At 39.7% G+C, this 20,481-nt stretch overlaps 1 protein-coding gene across 4 annotated transcripts in view; it reads left to right on the top strand.

Annotated features, from left to right (window-relative positions):
• Positions 1-19,302, top strand: part of ERCC6L2 (ERCC excision repair 6 like 2) — a 154,115-nt gene extending 134,813 nt beyond the window's left edge. For 3 of the 4 annotated variants that reach the window (XM_037056201.1, XM_037056202.1, XM_037056204.1), the window contains 2 exons: positions 5,708-5,889; positions 15,735-19,302. In XM_037056201.1, coding sequence (XP_036912096.1) covers positions 5,708-5,889; positions 15,735-16,701 — 1,149 coding nt within the window. In that variant the 3' untranslated portion in view covers positions 16,702-19,302. Of the gene's footprint in view, positions 1-5,707; positions 5,890-6,782; positions 7,418-15,734 lie in introns of those variants that run through there. The other variant, XM_037056203.1, reaches the window with a different exon arrangement.
• The last annotated feature ends 1,179 nt before the right edge of the window (positions 19,303-20,481 follow it).

Genomic DNA, 20,481 nt, shown 5'->3' with positions numbered 1-20,481 from the left:
ACTCTAACAGTGTATAATAAGTTTTCTAAAATATTTATTAGCAGGTAAACTACAAAAATACTGTACAAAACTCTTGTATTTGTAATTTCTTTATTAGTATTAAAACTATAAATCTTAAGATGAAGGAAACCTTCATCAGAATCATAAATACAGAGGTACTTTCTGAAGGCAAATCTTAATGGAGAGTTTTGAAGACACTTTGAAAGAAAAAAGGAACAATTATGGGATTTTGCAAAAACTGGGATTTCTGCTTTCTTCATGGTACGATCACAAAATTTCCTATCAAGTGCAGACATAGTGTTCCAGTTGTTGGTCACTGTACCCTCAGGGGGAAAGGAGAGTAGATTTATTTTGCCTTTGTAAGCAGGCAACCTCATCTTCTACCTAAATTCTTAATTCAGCTCATTTTGCTTGAGCCTGCATTATGTTGCTCCTTTACAGTGTTGCCTCCATGTCATATAACTTTGCAGCTTTGACATTCATGGTAATGAATGAATTTGAGTCCAGTTCACAGAATCCAGAATCTTTCATCTTGGCCACAGACCTTGCACTTTGCTATATAATAAACTACAACTGTCACTACAATTGCAGCTGTGCTATAGCACTACTTTACCTTGTATCTGTTGTAAAGGATTTCATCTGCATTGGATTGGGTACTGTTGTAAAAGTTACTGTTTTACTATACGGTACTGAAATCAGCTCTTATAGCAAGAGCACCAAATGTTTATTAAATTAATTAACAAAATTTTTTCACAGACTTCTTTCATTAAAGTGTTAAAGTACCCTACTAAAATGGAAATCTGAACCTAGATAGACTTTTAAATAAAAGATAGGATATTGAGCCTGTGTGAGAGATGAACACTTTTCCCTTTTTATTATTGTGTAAAATAATCAGATTTTAAAGTGTATGATGTCCACCAAAAACAAAAGGATACACATATCTGATAGCTATAGTTGTAAAGGCTGAGTTTTCCTAAAAAGTTTATAAAACTGATTTATGAAAAATGCATCTGTACAAAATGTAAGCTTTGTAATGCTTCCAGGGTCAGAAAGACCCATAGGCCTTGTGTAAATGACTAAAAATTTTCTCTAAGGCATGATTTTTCTATGGCTTCAGAAATTGCAGTACATGAGGAGGGAGTATTCTTGGTTGGCACAGTTCCTTCTCCTTCTACTTACTCCCTTTATCCTCATGCAAACATTCTGTCTCTCCTTACAGTGATGGATAATGCTTCCTTGGAGGTCATAGGCTACGATAATGGGCCTTTTTATTAGGAACTTTTCACATTCATCTGTTTTCTTGTAATGTAAAATAAATGAATCAAATCTCTTTCAAGTTTATTTTTAAAGATCAGCACTATTAATAATGTTTAATAATGTTTTAAGATTTAAGAATTTGTCTTTAAGAAAAGTATTTTCAACATTGTCCATCTGAGTCACATAGATTTTGAAAGAAGTCAATTTATTTTCATTAGGAATGGCTTGCTACTAAACAACATATAATTATGTCTTATGTTTTGTCTTATGTTCAGTTTATTTCAGTGAAATGAACATCAATATAAGTTGAAAGGATAAATGGTTGACTTTTAAAAAGAAAAATCCAAAATGCCATCTTTTTCTGAAGAATAGACTTGTCAATTTTAGGTCTTTTAAGGATATTTTGTATATGTAAATAAGGGTATTCTGTATCTTTGTTTTTGTAAATACCTTTGTTCTCAGCTCCAGAGTGTGATGACAGTGACATAACAGGTGCTTCGTAAACATTTGTAAAATGAAGAGCCATTCCCTACCTACATCATTGGTATATGCCACTTCAATTCCGTTGAACTCCTATAAAAAACATGCACCCCAATGTTCATAGCAGCACAATTTACAATAGCCAAGAGCTGGAAGCAACCTAGGTGCCCGTCAGTAAATGAATGGGTCAAAAAACTATGGTACATATACACAATGGAATTTTATGCTGCAGAAAGAAAGAAGGAGCTCCTACCTTTTGCAACATCATAGATGGAACTGGAAAGCATTATGCTGAGTGAAATAAGCCAGGTGTTGAAGGACAAATACCATATGATCTGACCTTTAACAGGAAGCTAAACAACAAAACAAACAAGCAAGCAAAATATAACCAAAGACACTGAAATAGAGAACAGGCTGACAGTGACCAGAGGGGAGAGGAGAGGGAATTTCAGGGGAAATAGGGGAGGGATTTAGAGGAACATATATAAAGGATACATGGACAACAACTGAGAAGGGTGGAAATGGGAGGGAGGAGGGAGCACAGGGGGGTGGGATGGGATGGGAGTAATAGACAGAAAACTGTACTTGAAAAATAATTAAATAAAAAAAATTGGGGGGAAAAAACAAGTATGTCACCAGCAAGAATCTTTATCTGGTAAACTCTAACAGTCTTTGTATGTCTGAAAATTTTCTCAGACAATAGATTAACTGGGTATAGAATTCTAGGTTGACCGTTTTTTCTTTCTTCATGTTGATGGCATTATCTCATTATCTTCTGGTTGTAGCGAGGGGGTAAACGAGAAGTCCACCTTTAGTTTGATTACCATTTCTTTGTGGGGTATCTTGTCTTTCTGGTATTTTTAAGACATTCCCTTTATCTATGATATAACAAGGTTCAGATTTACTTTTATTTTTCTGCTAGAGTCTCCTTTTTTGGTTTGAGGATTCATGCCTTCTTCAATTCTCCACCATTATCTCTTTGGTGTTATCTCTTCCATTTTCTCTGTTCTGTTTTTCTAGGATTTTAGAAATTTTTTGTCTTCTGTCTCCTAATTTCTTTTTCTATCTTTTTTTCCTTTTTCCTTCTTTCTTTCTGCTTTGATCTGTGTACTTCACTCTGAGTAATTTTATTCTACCAGTTTATCAACTATCATTGTAAGTAGGTAGGGTGGTTAGTCTGTTGTTTAACCCATATTTTGACTTTGTTTCTATCTCTATTTTTCATTTCAAAACTATATTTTCTTTTTAGACTTTGTATTTGGTTCTTTCCCAAATCTGCTTATATATTATTCAGTTCTTGGTGATGGATTCTATCTTTTCCTTTATCTTCACATGTGAATGATTTAAAGTTTCTTCCAGACTGCTTTATTTATAGTTTCTCAGGTATAGATTCTCACGTTTGTTGCATCTGCCCACTTTCATGATGGAGGGTTTTATGTGATTCTAGTAATTTTTACCTGAACTCCTCTCCTCCTGCCCTCAAGTGGAATCAGAAGCATTCTCTAGATTATGGAAGTCTTCCTGTGGTATATTTTTGCATTTGCCTTTCATTGAGGCCTATGATTTTCACTGGTTCTAGGCCAGTTGTTTATGTTAGTTTTTACCTTAGATTTCCATGCCACCCAGGCACTACAAAATAAGATTCCACAAATGGCATTGGCTGGGCATTTCATCTTTTTGCCAGTGATTCCTTCTACACTATATGGAATAAGAAGGTAGCCTGCCTCTATCCTCTGTCTCCAGTTTGGGGCTTCCTAGTTTTAAATTTTCAGGTTTAAAAACTGGCTTTTTAACTTCTACTATGTTTTGGTTGGTTTGTCGGTTTGTTTGCTTGTTTTTAATTCAGGGAGTTAAGTCATTTTTCATCTCTCCTCCACACCTGGAGTCCTGCAGACTGTAACTTAAGACCCTGTCATGGGGGCTACTGAGCTCCAGCTCCCACTCACCACTATGTTACTTCTTTGTTACTGGCACCTAGAGATTTTCCTTTCTTACTTTTAAGTTCAAAGATAAATTTATTGTTGTAAAATTGTGTACAGTATTTTTCTTTGGGCAATCGAATGGTCCTAATTGGGCTCTGTCAAGAGAATTGCCCCAGCTGGGTTGGGGTTCCCTTTTGGATTCTCTTGGTGGAAACTCTGAGCCTCTTTACCAGCCTTATCTGTAATGAACCACCTTTCATCCAGCTCTAGCAGGATGTTACGGAGGGCCTGCACATCTGCCCGTAATGGATGGTGGGTGGCAAAACTGGAGGTGATAAGGTCTGCCATTTTCTGAGGATCTTCCCTATAAAGGGCTGGAATTCTTCCAGTTCAGTAAATCTGAAGTGGAAAATGGAGTATGGGCCCATCAATGTCCAGCGAGCTGCCCTTCCTGGTTTATTCTGCCTATAGGGCGTTGCCTCCAGGGGAATCGTCCCTCTCCAGACAGGAATGCTTCGAATAGGGTGCCCTGCCAGATCTTCAAGGGGGAAACCATTTCCTCATCATGCGGAGATGGGGCTGTTACCTCCCTGGACCCTATTTCAGGGGTAGCTAGTTGCAGGGGTGGTGGCAGAGGGAATGTTCCTGCTGCTAATTCCGGGTCCCCCAGGTTCAGGGCATTAAAGAGACTCATCTCATTTTCCTTTTCTCCCTGTGCCTTACTGTCAGGGAGGGGCTTTAAAGCCGTTCCCTTCACTGCATCATTAGGTTGTTTCCTTTCTTTGCCAAATCTTTATTATGTAAAGACATAAACCCCAGACGTAAGGGATATTGTTCCATTTCCCTGATTATTGGAACAATTCCACTGTATGGTGTTGTAGTAATTTAGGAATGCATATAGGGGCCATTTCCCCCTATAGTCTAAAGTACACACAGACCAACCAGTGCTACTGTAGAAAACCAGTTCCTTCTTAGTCATTGGGTGATAGCTGTACCTGGACCAATCTGCTAAAATTTGGCCGAGTGGGCTTCATTTAGGAGTAGGAACAGAACAAACCCTGAAGGCACAAAAGTACAGACCCAAAACCATAACCATAGAAAGACTCCAGACAAAGTGGAAACATATAAACAAAACTTGGGTCTCTAACTCCGTTAGTCCAAACAGGCACTCACAAGCAAGTCCTAGCATCTTTTTCCAACTGATACCACAAGTGGTCCTGACCAAACCTAAAGGCAAAAAGCCTGCGGACACAAAGCCCAAATAGCAGGGATAGCCTAGGATACCCTACTACTAACTTGTACTACAAATGGTCCTAACCAGACTTCCTAGCCTACCCACTGATACTACAAATGGTCCTAACCGGATTCCAGTGGCATGAAGCCCAGGTGGCAGGGATAGTGGACACCTGGTGTGCATGCCACCAGGTAAGTCTGACTGACCATCTTGGCGTTTGCTCCCCACAAACCTATTTTCTTTCACCGTGTGGATAACTGGGCAAAGAAGTAGAATTGCCAACTATTTCAGGGTGCCGAAGCCTTGAGAAGGAGTGCAAGGAAATTTCCTCAGAAAAGCTCTCAGCAGCTGCTGGAAAGTTCCCACAACCCCACTCCTGGGTCACCCTGCCACAAACAGCTGGGCACACAGCCCAGGCCTTCCAGGGCTTATCAAGGTCCACACTACCCCCTACCAGAGTCACCAAAAACTGTAGCCAAACACATGGAGGTTTGGCTGCCCACTGCAATGAAAGCCAATTTATGAGACAGGGGCTGGGACAAAAGGAAAGTTTACTCAGGTGCCATGACCAGGGAGAATGGTGGTCTCCCATCTCAAAGACCACCCCCCTATCTGCTCAAGTCTGTAGTTATTACAGGGATTTTCTATCCAATGATTGTGTTAATTTTGGGGATGCTTGGATCCTTTCTATTCACCTTACTAGCTTCCAGCATTCTCCGCATAAGAACCTCCTGCTCCACCATCTTGGCCAGTGGAGGAGACTCCCTGGCACTGCGACTGGCTGTCTATGGTAACCTTTCCTTCCCTTTTTCAGACACAGAAAGACAAGCAGAAGCCAGACACATCAACACGTACGAAGAAAGGCCATCAGCCAAGTGATGAAGGCATTTCATTTCCCCTTTACATTTCACATCCTGTGAGCCAGAGGAAGAAGAAAGTTTACCGAACCGACCAGACCACCTTCATAATTGGGGAAACACCAAAAGGGATTCGTAGGTATGACATCAGTAATAACATTGGACTTTTAAGAATAATTCTCAAAAGAAATATAGTTCCTCAGTAAAATAAAAAATTATTTTTGTTTTAAATATTCCTGGCACCCAAATATTTTAGAAAAATCTTATTTGTACACTTTAAAAAATAAATTCCAAATGTTTTATGTGTTTAGAAGGCTGATCCATGAATTGATTAAAAAATGAAATTAATTTATATAGGTAAATGAAATACTTAAGTGAATTACATGCATTCACTCATTAAATATTTATTGAACACCTAATATGCACCCAAGTGTAGTTCTGGGTGCTGAATATACAGTGTTAAAAAAGAAAAAGACAATTTACAGTGCAATAGGATGGGAGTTGGCATTGGCCTATATAACTTAAAAAATAAAAATAGCATGAGTAAATAATTATATAATGGTCTGTTATAAGAAAGGTAGGGACAAGCCTCCTTGATGAAGAATAATGGGATTAGGAGGGAGGTACCTACCATTCTGTTGGGTAGTCAAGTGTCACCTGTTGATCCACAGGTGACATTTAACTTAAGATTTGAGGGATAACTAGACAAAGAACTAGCATAAGAACATCCCTGAGAAGGAAAGAGGTTTAACGTGTTTGAGGAACCAAGAGAAGACTAGTGCACTTAGTTCATAATAAACTGAGCAGAGAGTGGCAGGAAATGGAGACAAAGATACAGATGGGGCTGGAGTACGCAAAGCGTCATGGATTTGGGGGAAAGTTTGGATTTTGTTCTAAATGCAGAGGAAAGCTGTTGAAGCGCGATATGATCTGACACATGCTGCTAAGAGATTGTTCCAGTCTCTGTGAGGAAGAGGGCAGAGTAGACGAGGGGAGATCATAAGGAACTGACTCGGTGATTCTGGTTCGCAGGAGAGTCATTGCCAGGAACACACAACCAAATGAATGTGTTTGGGGTTGGAGTGGTTATTACAGCAGAGAGAAAACAGAATTACTCCCAACTTTCTGTTTTGAGCAACAGATTGGACTTACTGAATGGGGAAAACTAGAAGAGAAACAGTTTAGAGTTTAAAAAAATCAAGAGTTCTCTTTTGCTCATATTAAATTTGAGGTTCCGTGAAAATGTTGACTAGACAGTGGATGAGCTACCTGCGATCTGGGGGCTAGGATCTAAATCTGGAAGTCATCTGCACAGAGATTAGAAATGGTGTTTTGAGCCATGGGACTGTGTGAACAGCCTAGGAACAGAGCACAGAAAAGAGAGGAAAAGCCCCAGGACTGAGCCTGGAGGCACAGTGTGAGGTCCTGAAGTAGGAGAAAAGTGACTTTCAAAAAGGAGGTAGCTCTTGACTCTATCAAATTTGGGGGGAAAGTGCCCGGCACTGGAGTGGGCAGCAGAGAACTCATTGGCTGCTTCGACCTGAACAGTCTCAGTAGACAGATGCTGGGATGAAGTGGGCAAACGGTGAGTAGGCAGAGCCTGCTTTAGCTCTTTAAGTTTGGATATGAAAAGCAGCAGTAGCTGGGGGGATTGTGGGACCAAGGGTAGGTTGTTTTTTTTAAGTTGTCAAGATAATAGAACCTGTTTATGTATTGAGGGAACAGGCTAAGGCGGAGTGGGGGTGGGGAAGTGGAGATCATGCCAGAGAGAATGAAAAGAGTGAAGTGCTGGAGGCAGCAGAGGGTCCTATCCAGACACTGGCCAAGCTCCGGCCTTGGAGAAGCATTGAAAGAAGAGGTGATGACAGGCACAGATATAATGATATTTCCTCAGTTAATTGAGATTTAAAATCACCAATACAGAGAGAGATAGGTTTAGGCAGAGGGAAGTTGTGAAATAAGTCTTTTTTAAAGATTTTATTTTTATTTATATTTAGAGAGAGAGGAAGGGAAGGAGAGAAACATCAATGTGTGGTTGCCTCTCGTGTGCCCCCAAGTGGGGACTTGGCCTGCAACCCAGGCATGTGCCCTGACTGGGAATCGAACCAGCCACACTTTGGTTCGCAGCCCAAGCTCAATCCACTGAGCTATGCCAGCCAGGGCAAATAAGTCATTTTTAAAGTAGGAAAGCAAGCTTAGTGGGACTAGAATTCTTGGGTAATATTAAGTCTTGGGTAATATTGAGAGCAATTCCGATAAAACTATCTGCGCAGTCATGCATACTTTATTCAGCAAGCTTCAATTGCTTAGTCATAAACACAGAATAGAGAGATGGCGAGGTTTTGCTAGGGGTTAGTATGGCAGGAGAGAGAAGCAAGGAAGCTGAAAGGTGTTTGCAAAAGAGTGATTATAAAATTGAACATAAGCCCTACGAGGGGGTAATGAGAAAGCAGAAAAGTCAGTGAAGTGAAGCACTTGATTTCAGCATTGTTGTCATGGGGGTTCACAGTTGAGCTGGAGCACGAGGTGACTGAGTCCAGGGTATAGAGATAGTGCAGTTAATAGTAGTGACTGGCAGTATATGACCCTGGGAACAGGGGCCTGGCATGGGATTGAGTCTTTGGAGGTAAGGTGAAGAAATTGGTGGGCCAGGAGTCCGGTAGAACATCCACATGGATTTTGATGATAATTTCAAGAATGATGGTAGGACCCCAGACTGGCATGGTCAGTTGGTTGACTGTTGTCCCTCAAAGTGAAAGGTGCTGGGTTTTGGTTCCTGCTCAAAGCCCAGTGCACATGCCTGGGTTGTAGGACCAGTCCCTGGTTGGGCTCGTGCAGTAGGCAACCAATCAGTGTTTTTCTCCCTCTTTTTCTCCCTCCCTTCCCCTCTCTCAAGTAAATTAATTAATTAACTTAAAAGAATAAAAGAATGGTAACGGGAGGTGAATAGAAGCAACATTAATCCAGGATCAGTTACTAGCAGGAAAAAACTAAGGAGTCAGTTAACAAAATGCAGGAGAAAATGGTTTAGCTGGTTAGCATAAATCTTATAAAGGGAAAAGAGTTTTTAAGAAAACAGTGGTCTGGAAGCAGCAATGTGAAGCATGAACCCTAAGGTTCAAGGTGTGAGGTGTAGGCCTTGGTTTGCAAATACAACCTGGAAAGAAGGCAGCATCACAAGGCAACAGAGGGAGCATTCAGCATAGGAGACGGGGGAACTGGTAGATCATAGCCTGGTTCCACGGGTGCCGAAAAATGGTCTGGAAGGTAGAGTGTTGGATTGGGATGTAAAGAGTAGAAGGAGATGAGAGGCCAGTAGTTATGACAACCGAGGAATACGGACTGAGGTAAGCAGTGATGGAAGGCATGATTGGTCCTCATGGCATCTGGGGAGAGTGAGAACGTGCTGGTGCCCTGTGGATTCCACATGCTTCCCTCGGGGATTTGGCAGCTGCCAGTCCTTGGCCGTCCCAGGAAGGCTGGTCCCTCAGCCCCTCAGCCCCTCAGCTGCTGGTGTGGCGGTTGGCTGCCAGTTGCCCACGTTGCCCAGGAAGGTGAACACCCCACACGGCTGCAGCAGTGCATCTCCTCGAACATTCCCAACAGGGCTTTTTGCGCTTTGGGCAGTGATTTTGCTAGGAGGCTGACCATCTGTTTTATCATCTTTGTGGAGTACATTGTCTTCATCCCCCTTCATTTGTATATCAAAAAACTAAAATATTAACAATGAATAGTTTTTGCCTCTTTTCCTTTTTTCGCTACCCAGCCTAGGGAATAAATGCCTCATGCTAAGTAAATAAGAGAAAGGGGGTCTTTCTAATATTATTAGCATTAATATTGGCACTTCTAATTAATATTGGCATTCTCATATTAGAATGCCAATGTTTGAACCAGGCAATAAACTCCAAACTTTCTTACTAACCGTCCTACCTTTGTGAGAATCAAGACTGGTCCATGCTACAGCTCAATGGATCATCTGAATGAAGTGTTTGGCCTACCTTTTTTTTTCAGAAAGCTTAGGCAGAGAAGAGATCATGGTTTTAGCTGTGTTCTATCCCCGTTGCCCCAATTCGTCAAGAAAAATGGGGAGAGAAATTTTCATTTTATCCATGATGTATATATATAACCAGTTCAGATATACTTGCTGAAAGATACCTATTTTTGGTTTCCTTTCTTTTTCTCTCTAAGTGGCACTCATGTGTCTACTCTAGTTTACTAAATTTTCCTACCCACTGGTTGTACCTCACAGTTCCTTATTTTTTGAGAAAATTCTCTTAAGATTAAGAATTTTAAAAGAAAGTTAGAAGGCAAATAAAATGAATTACAATCATAACTCCTTCTGCAATAGACAACCACACAGCGTACTGACTTGCATACCACTTGGGTAGGATGGGATTGGAAGCAGCTCCCTTCCCAGAGGTGATGGAGTCGCAGGGTCAGGGGAGAGGTCAGTCCAGCAAAGGCAAAGAAGCCCTTTGGCAGCTGCAGAGACACCAGCAAGTCTTGGATAATAAAAGACATCAGCCTGTAACCTTGCCAATGACTTAGTCTTCACAGCATAAATATTTATTAGAAAGACCATGAAAATGAATTTGGAGATGATTAATAAACAAAATAATACCACCTCTTTGCTTCATGCAAAGTGAAAACTGGAACCATTTAAGAACACATTGTTGCTCTCCAACAAGAACACTGGCAATTTCCAGGACAGAAATTTGGAAGCTTGCATATGTGATATTAAATATTCTGTTGATCAGGCAGAGGTTGCACCTAGATTTGAACAGTTAACAGGACCCATGTGGTAAGGACTGGAAGCCACAGTGCTCACCTGAAGCCACAAAGGAAAGTGAGGAGTGCCCAGTGTGGATTGCCACAAAAATCAAAGGAAACATTAACTTAACAGAACCTGATCTGGATGGCAAAAATAATAATGACTTTAAAGTTCCTAGTCACGCACAGATAAAGAAATTTTTTGCCCTTGGGATACTCTGTTCTGTGCAGGGTCAAATAAAAAATGAAATTGGCATATGGACCCCTCATGATTTTCAGCCTCATTCTTGGAAGTTTCTCCCTCCCTCTGTACACCGGTCCTCTGAGACTGCCTGTGCGTGTACCCTCTCTCTCTAGAAGGCTCCATCCCTCATCTTTGCCTTACTGGCCTGAGCTGACAGCAGAGTAGCCTTCCCTACTGCCTTGCTCCTTGCCAGCCACTGGTTTAGGTACCCCTTGTGTGGGTGCCCTGCACTAACCCCCGTTATGGGACTTACAACTCTATTCTGGTTTGATTTTCATGCACCTGTCTCCCCCAGCCAGACTACAAGGTTTTTCAAGATAGGGAACTAGTTCTTGTTCTGTTGTATGGTTCCTACCACAGTGCCTAGCACCTAAGAGGGTTCTATAAATATTTGTTGAATGAAAAGAATGTTTTGAGGAAATGGAATATAAAATATAGATGTAATTCTAAAATTTTGGAACTTTTAGTCATGTGCTGCAACACCATCTATGGCTTTGTTTAAAGGAATGTTTACCTTAGGCCTTCTTGACTCGTGGCCAAACTCAGCATCAGCAAAGCCATACCCTCTGTCTTATTTAGTCTACTCGGGGTGCCATAACAAAATCCCACAGACTAGAGTTTAAATGACAGAAATTTCTCACAGTTCGGAAGCCCGGGAAGTCCAAGATCAGGGTGCCAGTTGATTTGGTTTCTGGCGAGGGCTCTCCGCGTGGCTTCCAGACAGCCACCTCCTCACTGTGTCTTCTCGTGACAGAGAGAGCCTTCTCTGGTGTATTCATTTAACCTTAATGACCTCCTAAATACTCGGGCATTGATGAAGTCTTTAACATGTAACTTTTCGGGGGACACAGTTCAGTTCACAGCATCCTCACCTGGGGAGAGGAACGGAGTCTAGTGCCCAAGGTCCCCAAACAACCCTTCTGCCTCCATCTTAACCAAGGTTGGAGAAGGCCCATTTCCCATATATGCAGATAACACTTTAATTAGTACCTTTTAGTACAAAGAATGAAACTTGCTTTTTGAAATAGCATCTCACATCTTTTTTTCTAGTATTACAAAGGGCATGTATTTTTATTTTTGTGGTTTTTTATTCATTTCATTCCAGTTGAGATTCCATATTCTGTAAGTGTGATCACAATGACCAGATATTTACATAACTTCCAAGGTGATACCTTGGTAAGTCTAGGACCCACCTGGCACCGCACGTAGTCATTACATTATGCTGAATACATGCCCTGTGCTGTACTTAAAATCCCTGTGACTATTTTGTAACTTCCAATTTGTACTTTTTAATCTCTTCATCTTTTTCACTCAGCCCCCCAACCCCTTCCCAATCTGGAAACCATCAGTTTGTTTTTGTATCTACAAATCTGTTTCTGTTTTGTTTGTTCATTTTTGTTCTTTAGATTCCACAGATAAGTGAGATCATCTGGTATTTGTCTTTCTCTGTCTGACTTATTTCACTTAGCATAATACCCATGAGGTCTTATTTCATGTTGTTGCAGATGGCAAGATTTCATTCTTCTTTTAATATGTTTTATTGATTATGCTATTACACATTGTCCCTTTTTTTCTCCCTTTTATTCCCTCCACCCTATATCCCTCTCCTACCAGCATTCCCCCACCTTAGTTCATGTCCATGGGTTGTACATATTAGTTCTTTGGCTTCTCCATTTCCCATTCTATTCTTAACCTCCTCCTGTGTGTTTTGTACCTGCGATTTATGCTTCTAATTCCCTGTACCTTTTCCCTCCATTCTCCCTACTCTCCTGCCACGCTAACCTTCCATGTGATCTCCATTTCTGTGATTCTGTTCCTGTTCTAGTTGTTTGCTTAGCTTGTTGTTTTGTTTTTTAGGTTCAGTTGTTGGTAGTTGTGAGTTGGTTGTCATTTTACTGTTTGTATTTTTATCTTCTTTTTTTTCTTAGTTAATTCCCTTTAACATTTCATATAATGAGGAGCTGGTGATGATGAACTCCTTTAACTTGACCTTATCTGGGAAGCACTTTATCTGCCCTTCCATCCTAAATGAAAGCTTTGCTGGATAGAGCAATCTTGGATGTAGGTCCTTGCCTTTCATGACTTGGGATTCTTCTTGCCAGCCCCTTCTTGCCTGCAAGGTTTCTTTTAAGAAATCAGCTGAGTCTGATGGGAACTCCTTTGTAGGTAATTGTCTCCTTTTCTTTTGCTGCTTTTAAGATTCCCTCCTTATCTTTAATCTTGGGTGATGTAATTATAATGTGCCTTGGTGTGTGCTTCCTTGGGTCTAACTGTTTTTGGATTCTCTGAGCTTCCAGGACTTCCTGGAAGTCTATTTCCTTTGCCAGATTAGGGATATTCTCCTTAATTTGTTTTCAAATAAGTTTTCCATTTATTGCTCTTCCCCTTCTCCTTCTAGCACCCGTATGATTCAGATATTTAAACTTATTCTGGAGGTTCCTAAGCCTCTTTTTTTTTTAATTCTTATTTCTTTATTCTTTGCTAGTTGAATATTTGTTTCTTTCTTCTGCTCCAAACCATTGATTTGAGTCTGGTTTCCTTCCCTTCACTGTTGGTTTCCTTATTTCATTCTTTATAGCCTTCACTTTTTCATCTAATTTGCAAATATATTCAACCAATTCTGTGAGCATCTGATTACCAGTGTTTTGAATTGTGCATCTGATAGGTTGCCTATCTCTTCGTCACTTAGTTGTATTTTTTCTGGAGCTTTGATTTTCTCTTCTGTTCCTTCATTTGGGCCATATTTTTTGGTCTCAGTGGGCCTGTTACATAGTAAGGGGCAGAGCCTTAGGTATTTATTGGTCAGGGCAGGGCAACCCACATTGCTGCACTGTGATGCTGTATGTGGGGGAGAGGTCAGAGAGGGGAAACTGTCATTGGTTCAGCTCTCGGCCAGCTTTCAGTCACTTCCTCCACTATCCACAAGCAAATTGGGCCCTTCTGGTGTGATTCACTGGTGGGTGGTTTTGTGTACTTTCTAGGACCCTCTGGGTCTCTCCAACAAACTTTCCTGTGAGGCTGGGAGTTTCTCCTGTTGCCACTTCAACCCCCACAGGTGTTTTGAGGCTTTACTACCCCGGGGTTGGAACCCTGAGTTTCGAGGTCTTCCTCACTCCCCTGTCATTCCTCCCAGTTTATCTGCATGTGAATGTGGTACCACCCAGGCCTTCAGCTGCTGCTTTGCCACACGTCCTCTCTGCTCTGGCTGCATATCTCCCCTCCTACGACCGGTCTGGATGAATGTTTCTTCTTTAACTCCTTGGTTGATGGACTTCCATACAGTTCAATTTTCTGGCAGTTCTGGTTATATTTTGTTTTAGAGTTTGCAGTCCTTCTTTTGGTTGTACAAGGAGACACAGTATCTACCTATGCCTCCATCTTGGCCAGAAGTCCTGTTTTTAATTTTTTGAGGTACTTCTGTACTATACTGTTTTCCACTGTGGCTGCACCAATTTGCAATCCAACATTGCATGAGGGTTCCCTCTCCTCCACATCCTTACCAGTACTTGTTTGTTGATTTATTGATGATAATCATTCTGACAGATGTGAGGTGATAGCTCATTGTGATTTTACTTTGGATTTCTTTGAATAGTGACATTGATCATCTTTACATGCATCTATGGACCATCTGTTTGGCCTCTTTGGAAAATGTCTATTCCAACCCTCTGCCAATTTTTTAATTGGATTGTTTAGCTTTTTGGTGTTAGGTTGTATAAGTTCTTAGTAAACTTTGGATATTAACCCTTTCTTCCATTCAGGAAGTTGTCCTTTTGTTTTATTGATGGTTTCCTTGGCTGTGCAAAAACTTTTTGGCTTGATGTAGTCCCATTTGTTTGTTTGTTTATTTCTTATTCTTCCCTTGCCCAAGGATATATATTCAAAAACATATTACTAAGAGCAGTGTCAGAAGGTTTACTGCCTGTGTTTTCTTATAGGAGCTTAATGCTTTCAGGTCTCACATTTAAGTGTTTAATCCATTTTGAGTGTATTCTTGTGTATGATGTAAGAAAGTGATCTGTCTAGGGGTTTTTTGGGGGCCTCTATCCAGTTTTCCCAGTACCATTTATTGAAGAGAATGTCTTTACCCTATTGTATATCCTTGCCTCTCTTTTCACATATTAATTGACCATATAGGTGAGGCTCTATTTCTGGGCTCTCTGTTCTACTTCTTTTATTTATGTGTCTGTTTTTATTCTAGTACCATGCTGTTTTGATTACTGTGGCTTTGTAGTAGAATTTGATATCAGGTAATGCGATACTTCACACTTTGATCTTCTTTCTCAAGACTGCTGTAGCTACTCAGGGTTTTTATGATTCCATATAAATTTTAGGATTATTTTTTTCTAATTCTGTGGGGAAAAAAATTGCATCTCACTTCTTAGTTTAGCTGTCTATACTGAAGTTGGACCAAATGGGGAAGAAAGAATCTAGGTTTATCAGTTTAGAACTTTTGTTTAGGCTTATCAAAAATTTGTGTAAAATTTCTATGTTGTATTTGTGTGGAAGAAAGGGAAAAGGGACAGAGAGATAAAAAAATTTCTTTCTTATATTTTAGAATTTTCTCTTTTGCATTTATTAAGACTCTTCTTTTACAATTTTATTTTATGGAACTTGAATGCAATATAGATTTTGAAATATAGATTATATGAATTATAATTCTTGTGTCAGTCATAAGTTGGCTGACTGGAAGAGTAGTATGCTGGGATCCCATAATTCCCAAGAAACACCTACTAGTATAAATCAGAATAATTTCAAAAGCTAGTGATTTCATGAACTAAAATATTTTTCATTAGTATAAGGAAGGAGGTCACATTCTGCTAGTATAGAATGCACTTTTGTTATGGAATTAAGTTAATATATGTCAAAGAAATAAGATTGTTTTGTTTCTACATTTCATATCATGATGACAGGTTCTTTGAAAATAAGATGTAATAAAAAATAACTGCTGGTTTTGTTCATTAAATCTTCAGGAAACAATTTGAAGAAATGGCTTCTTATTTTAATTTGTCTTCTGTGGAATTTGCTCAACATGTAACTAATACTACATCAGAAGAACGACAGCAAATGCTAAAAGACTTTTATGTTTCTCAGTATTCAGAGGTCAAAGACTTTTTTGTGGATACTGCTGCAGAATTCATTAAACCTGCCTATGAGAAAGGAAAGAGAATCAGGAATAAGTCTGGAAAGAGAGACTCTTTTATAAAAGAAAGGCTGCCACATTCTGAAACTTTGTCATTTAAAGATTCTACAAAAAAAATTTCTCAAATGTGCATCCCAAACATATACAAAGAAAAATCAGTTAGCCCTCAAAGTCATGGTTTCTTTAGAGAAGAGGTGCTTTCTAATGATGCAGAAACTCAGAAATTACCTACAAGCTCTACCCAAGAGACTGACAATGAAAAAAACAACCAAATGTCCAAAGATACTGTAGCATCCAATTCTCTGAACAGTAAATCTGAAGCACATGAGAAAAAGTTAGAAAACACCATGGAAGAACAGCAAGACCTGACAGGAATGAGCATTTCAAGAAATGAATCCCTTTTCAAAGTGGAAAACAAAAAGATAAAAAATCCAGTGTTAGAAAATACTTCTGTGGTAGGCTTACTTGGTGACACCTCTATTCTTGATGACCTCTTTAAAAGTCACTGGAACAGTCCCACACGACTGCCAAAGAAAATTCTTTCAGGGCCCATAGAAAAAGCAAAACAGAGACCAAAAGATTTCTGGGACATCTTGAATGAGCAGAATGATGACAGTCTTAGTAAACTCACCGACTTGGCTGTGATAGAGACTCTGTGTGAAAAAGTGCCCCTTGCTACATCTTCCAAAAGGAAAGAGGAGCTAGAAACCTCCCTTTGGAAATCAAATGAGAATTTTTTGTGGAAAAAAATTAACTCAAGTGATACAGATGAAAACACAACTAATACGCAAGAATAATATATAAACGGACAAATGAATCAGTACACCAATGAACTTCTGCCATCATTGTTTACAGCTCTGATTCATCCTAATTATGTTAACTTGAACACAGTTGTCGACATGTATTTTTATTAAACTCTTGTGCTAGAATTGTTTTTAAAGTCTAAATTATTATCATGTATTTGCTTCCTTGATGTCTTCTTTGATGATCTTTTAAAAATATGACTTTATTATAGTATAAACCTGTTATGAAATGGAAAAGATTCTGTATTTATCAGGCATCCTGGGGCATATCTTTTGTGGAGTAATTATGTGACCTTAGGTAAGTCACTTACCCTGCTGTTCAGCTATTTCCTAATAGGAAAGATGAAGGGTTTGAACTTGACCAACATGAGCATCCTTCTAGTTTAAAAAGGTTTGGTTCACTCTCCGGGATTCCATTAAATCATAGGCCAAATTATGTTCACACACACCCTCCCTCGGCATTGTGTGTACATTGATGTGCTCCTTTGCTACTATCGTTTGGAAAATTATTGTTAACTGTTTTCCTTTATCTTCAGTATTATGTACTACTGTTGTTAAATTACTTTAGATGACAGTAATTACTAGAACTGAATATTTGGTATTATGTTAAAGTAGTAAGTTTATAACTGCTCAAAATCAAAGAGTTAATGTTGTGTAACTTTACCATAAGAGATATAATGCTGAAGTAACATAATTATTACCTTAGCCACAGAATGCCAACATCAACTTTTTAAATGACTATTATGATCTCATCAATATATACCTTTGTATAGTATTTTTGTATTTCTTAAGTATAAAGAAATGAGTAAATATTTCATTTTATTTGAAACTGATATTTTGTTAGATTTAAATATATGTTTTATACCCAATGGAATATGCTCATTGCTGAATTCCTTTATTTGGAAACATTCGGTCAGCCCCTGACTGTGCTAGGAGCTCAAGATGCACAGCTGCACCACTACTACAGGTTAGAGAAAGGAAGCCCCATCTGTGAAGATTCGTGACCATGAAGCCCCTGGCCTCGTGCCCAGCAGGCAGTAGTAGGGACCTGCAGCTTCTTCTGACCTGCATTCAGATACACTATACAAGCTTTCCCTCTGCTGAGCTCACAGGCTGATAGGAGGAAGTATCCAGGAAATAGCTACGAACCAGGAAATGGTGGTGTTCAGAGATGGTTGTTACTGTGTTGAGGGAGAGGTCCTCAGAAGACTCAGGAGGAAGAGCCATTGCGCACAAATGAAGAAAAACACAGAAATCTCTTCTCAAGGGACTGAATGGCTAAGTATGTTTTTCTTGAGGACTATGTTGAGGGCTCCAAAATATACTTTCTATCATACCAGTGTAGATGTGTTAATACATATATATGGTTGAAATAAAATATTTATGAAATAATATTTCCCTTAAGGCATGCGATATACTTTGATATTTTCTCTTCTTTTGGCTCTCTGTGTGTATTTTGTTTTAATGTTCTCACAACTTACTAAATTGATTTCATGACCCATGAGTGATTAGGAACCACAGTTTGAAAGTCACTGTTTTAGGTTATATAAAGCTTTGGATTTGGGTGCGGGTTAGGTCTTATTTTTAACCTGGAGCTGAGTTGTGTCCATATCTATTTGACCCATAAATGTCGTTAGCCCCATGCAATATAGGAGTTATCCTTCTCCATCTCAGTTCACCAGGCAGAGTTCAAGCATTTTAATAAAACTCTATCTTCCATAAAACAAAATACCTTTTAAATTTTTACTTAGACATGACCTTAGAATCATAAAATTTTTATACAAATATTAGCCTTATATTCTTAAATATTAATAAAGTACTATTAAAGAGATTTTCATTGGTAATAGTCAAAATGGGAGCAAATATTCAGAACTGGAGTTTAAATTGCTTCCCAAGTTACTTGCTAGTGAAACATTTGTCATTATTATCATGCAGACACAGTGTGGCAAGCAGAACACAGGGCCCAATATGAAAAGAAGCCAGTCAGAATGTTCCAGGCGGGAAACTGGAACGGTGGAAGATTTGGTTCAGCCACAGATGAAACTGGGGACAGACTCTACAAAGGGTCAACAGAAAGAATCCTACCTGGTGTGTGCCACCAGGTTCTGCCAAGCAAACAGGTGGCCCCGGGCAAGTCCAGGGCCTTCCTTCAGCCTCGTTTTCTCTTTATATTTTAGATGAACTAAATCAGTGCTGTTCAACCATTTTGTTAAGCATTGAACTCTTATCTTAATTGGAAGTTCAACTTTGTAAAATTAAAATGGAAATCTTTTTGGTTTAAGTAGTATTGCTGTGGCTCCATGGAGCACAAGGTTGGAAATCACACGGATGTGATCATTACTAAAAAAAAAACCTTCCAAATTCAAGTTTTGAGTCTATTAGCCACACTCTGTTTTCTTTACTTCTCTTTAAAGTAATTGTTACTAGACAAAGGGCCTGTCCCTGAGCGGGTCTAGGGCCAACTGTAGTGAATGGGTTCCTGACTTCATGTAGGAAAAACGTCACACCAGTCCAGATAGCTACAAGAATCTGTTCATTAAAGCTGGGAATGGTAAAACAAGGAAGGGCTTAGCATAGAGGAAGCAACAGGAGAGCTTAGGCTGGGCTACCTTAGCTCACTGGGAAGTCAGAGAAGAGGGGGCCTTGGGGACAGTTTCAGGGGATTAGCCTGAGACAAGCTGTCAGCTGCCCATTGGCTTAGAGCTTGGGAGATGCGTGCCTGTGGGGAAGAAGTGGAAGTGAAAGGGGGGAAAGGGAATGTCCTGGGCTGCACACCAGAGGGAAGGTGCACAAGCTGGGTCCTTTGGCTTGTGCTGTTCTCTCTCTCTCTCTCTCCTCTTTCATAAGGATATCTTAGGGGAAATCTCAGGGGAGGATTTCAAAACACAAAATATTCATCAGTTTTTTAGGTGTTCTCTCTCAAGGTCATGGTCTCCAATGATTGGTCAGTGCCAGGGCAGGGGTCATTAGTCATTGAAGCTTATCCTAGTGTTGCCCACCTGGTTTTGCTGATTTTCTGGGCCTGGAACTGAAATACACCTGAGACCTAGATGTTACTTCTAGGGAGGTGACTTTTTGTACCTGGCTGTGTATTGTTCAGCCATTGTGCTCAGCTGTCTGTCTCAGTTTCCCTATGGCATTTTCCCCAAGGAATTTTTCTAGATTTCTATCCTGTCTCACAATGATATAGTTTCTGGCTGCTAGCACTCCACACAGTTATTAATATTGGAAACTGAGGCAAGATATTGAGAGACTTTTGCACTTGAATTCCTCAGGGTTCCCTTAAAGCCCTGAAACTACTTCTTTGAGTAAATTAACATCTGCAAGTCTTCAAGGCAAAGGAGTCTTAGTTTGCAGAGATAAGTTGGTGATAAAATTTTATCAATCAACAGAAAATGAGAAATCCAAGGGCTATGTAGAGTTTCTCCATTTTAAAATACTTTTTAAAGTATATTTTATTGATTATGCTACTACAGTTGTCCCAGTTTTTCCAGCTCCACCAAATACCCTCTGTTCACCCAGCAATTGCCCCCTTAGTTCATGTCAGTGGGTCATGCATATAAGTTCTTTGGCTTCTCCATTTCCTATACTATTCTTAACATCACCCTATTTTTACCTACCAATTATGCTTCTTAATCCCTGTACCTTTTCCCCTATTCTCCTCTTTCTCCCTTCCAGCTGATAACCCTCCAAATGATCTCCATGTCTATGATTCTGTTCCTATTCTAGTTGGTTGCTGAGTTTGGTTTTGTTTTTCTTTTTTAGATTCAGTTG

Source organism: Sturnira hondurensis, unplaced genomic scaffold (genome assembly GCF_014824575.4).
Source record: "Sturnira hondurensis isolate 20B ecotype Veracruz unplaced genomic scaffold, ASM1482457v3 Scaffold0008860, whole genome shotgun sequence".
NCBI classification, from domain to species: Eukaryota; Metazoa; Chordata; class Mammalia; order Chiroptera; family Phyllostomidae; genus Sturnira; species Sturnira hondurensis.
Note: the sequence above shows the minus strand (reverse complement) of the source record. Positions and strands in the feature narration are given on the sequence as shown.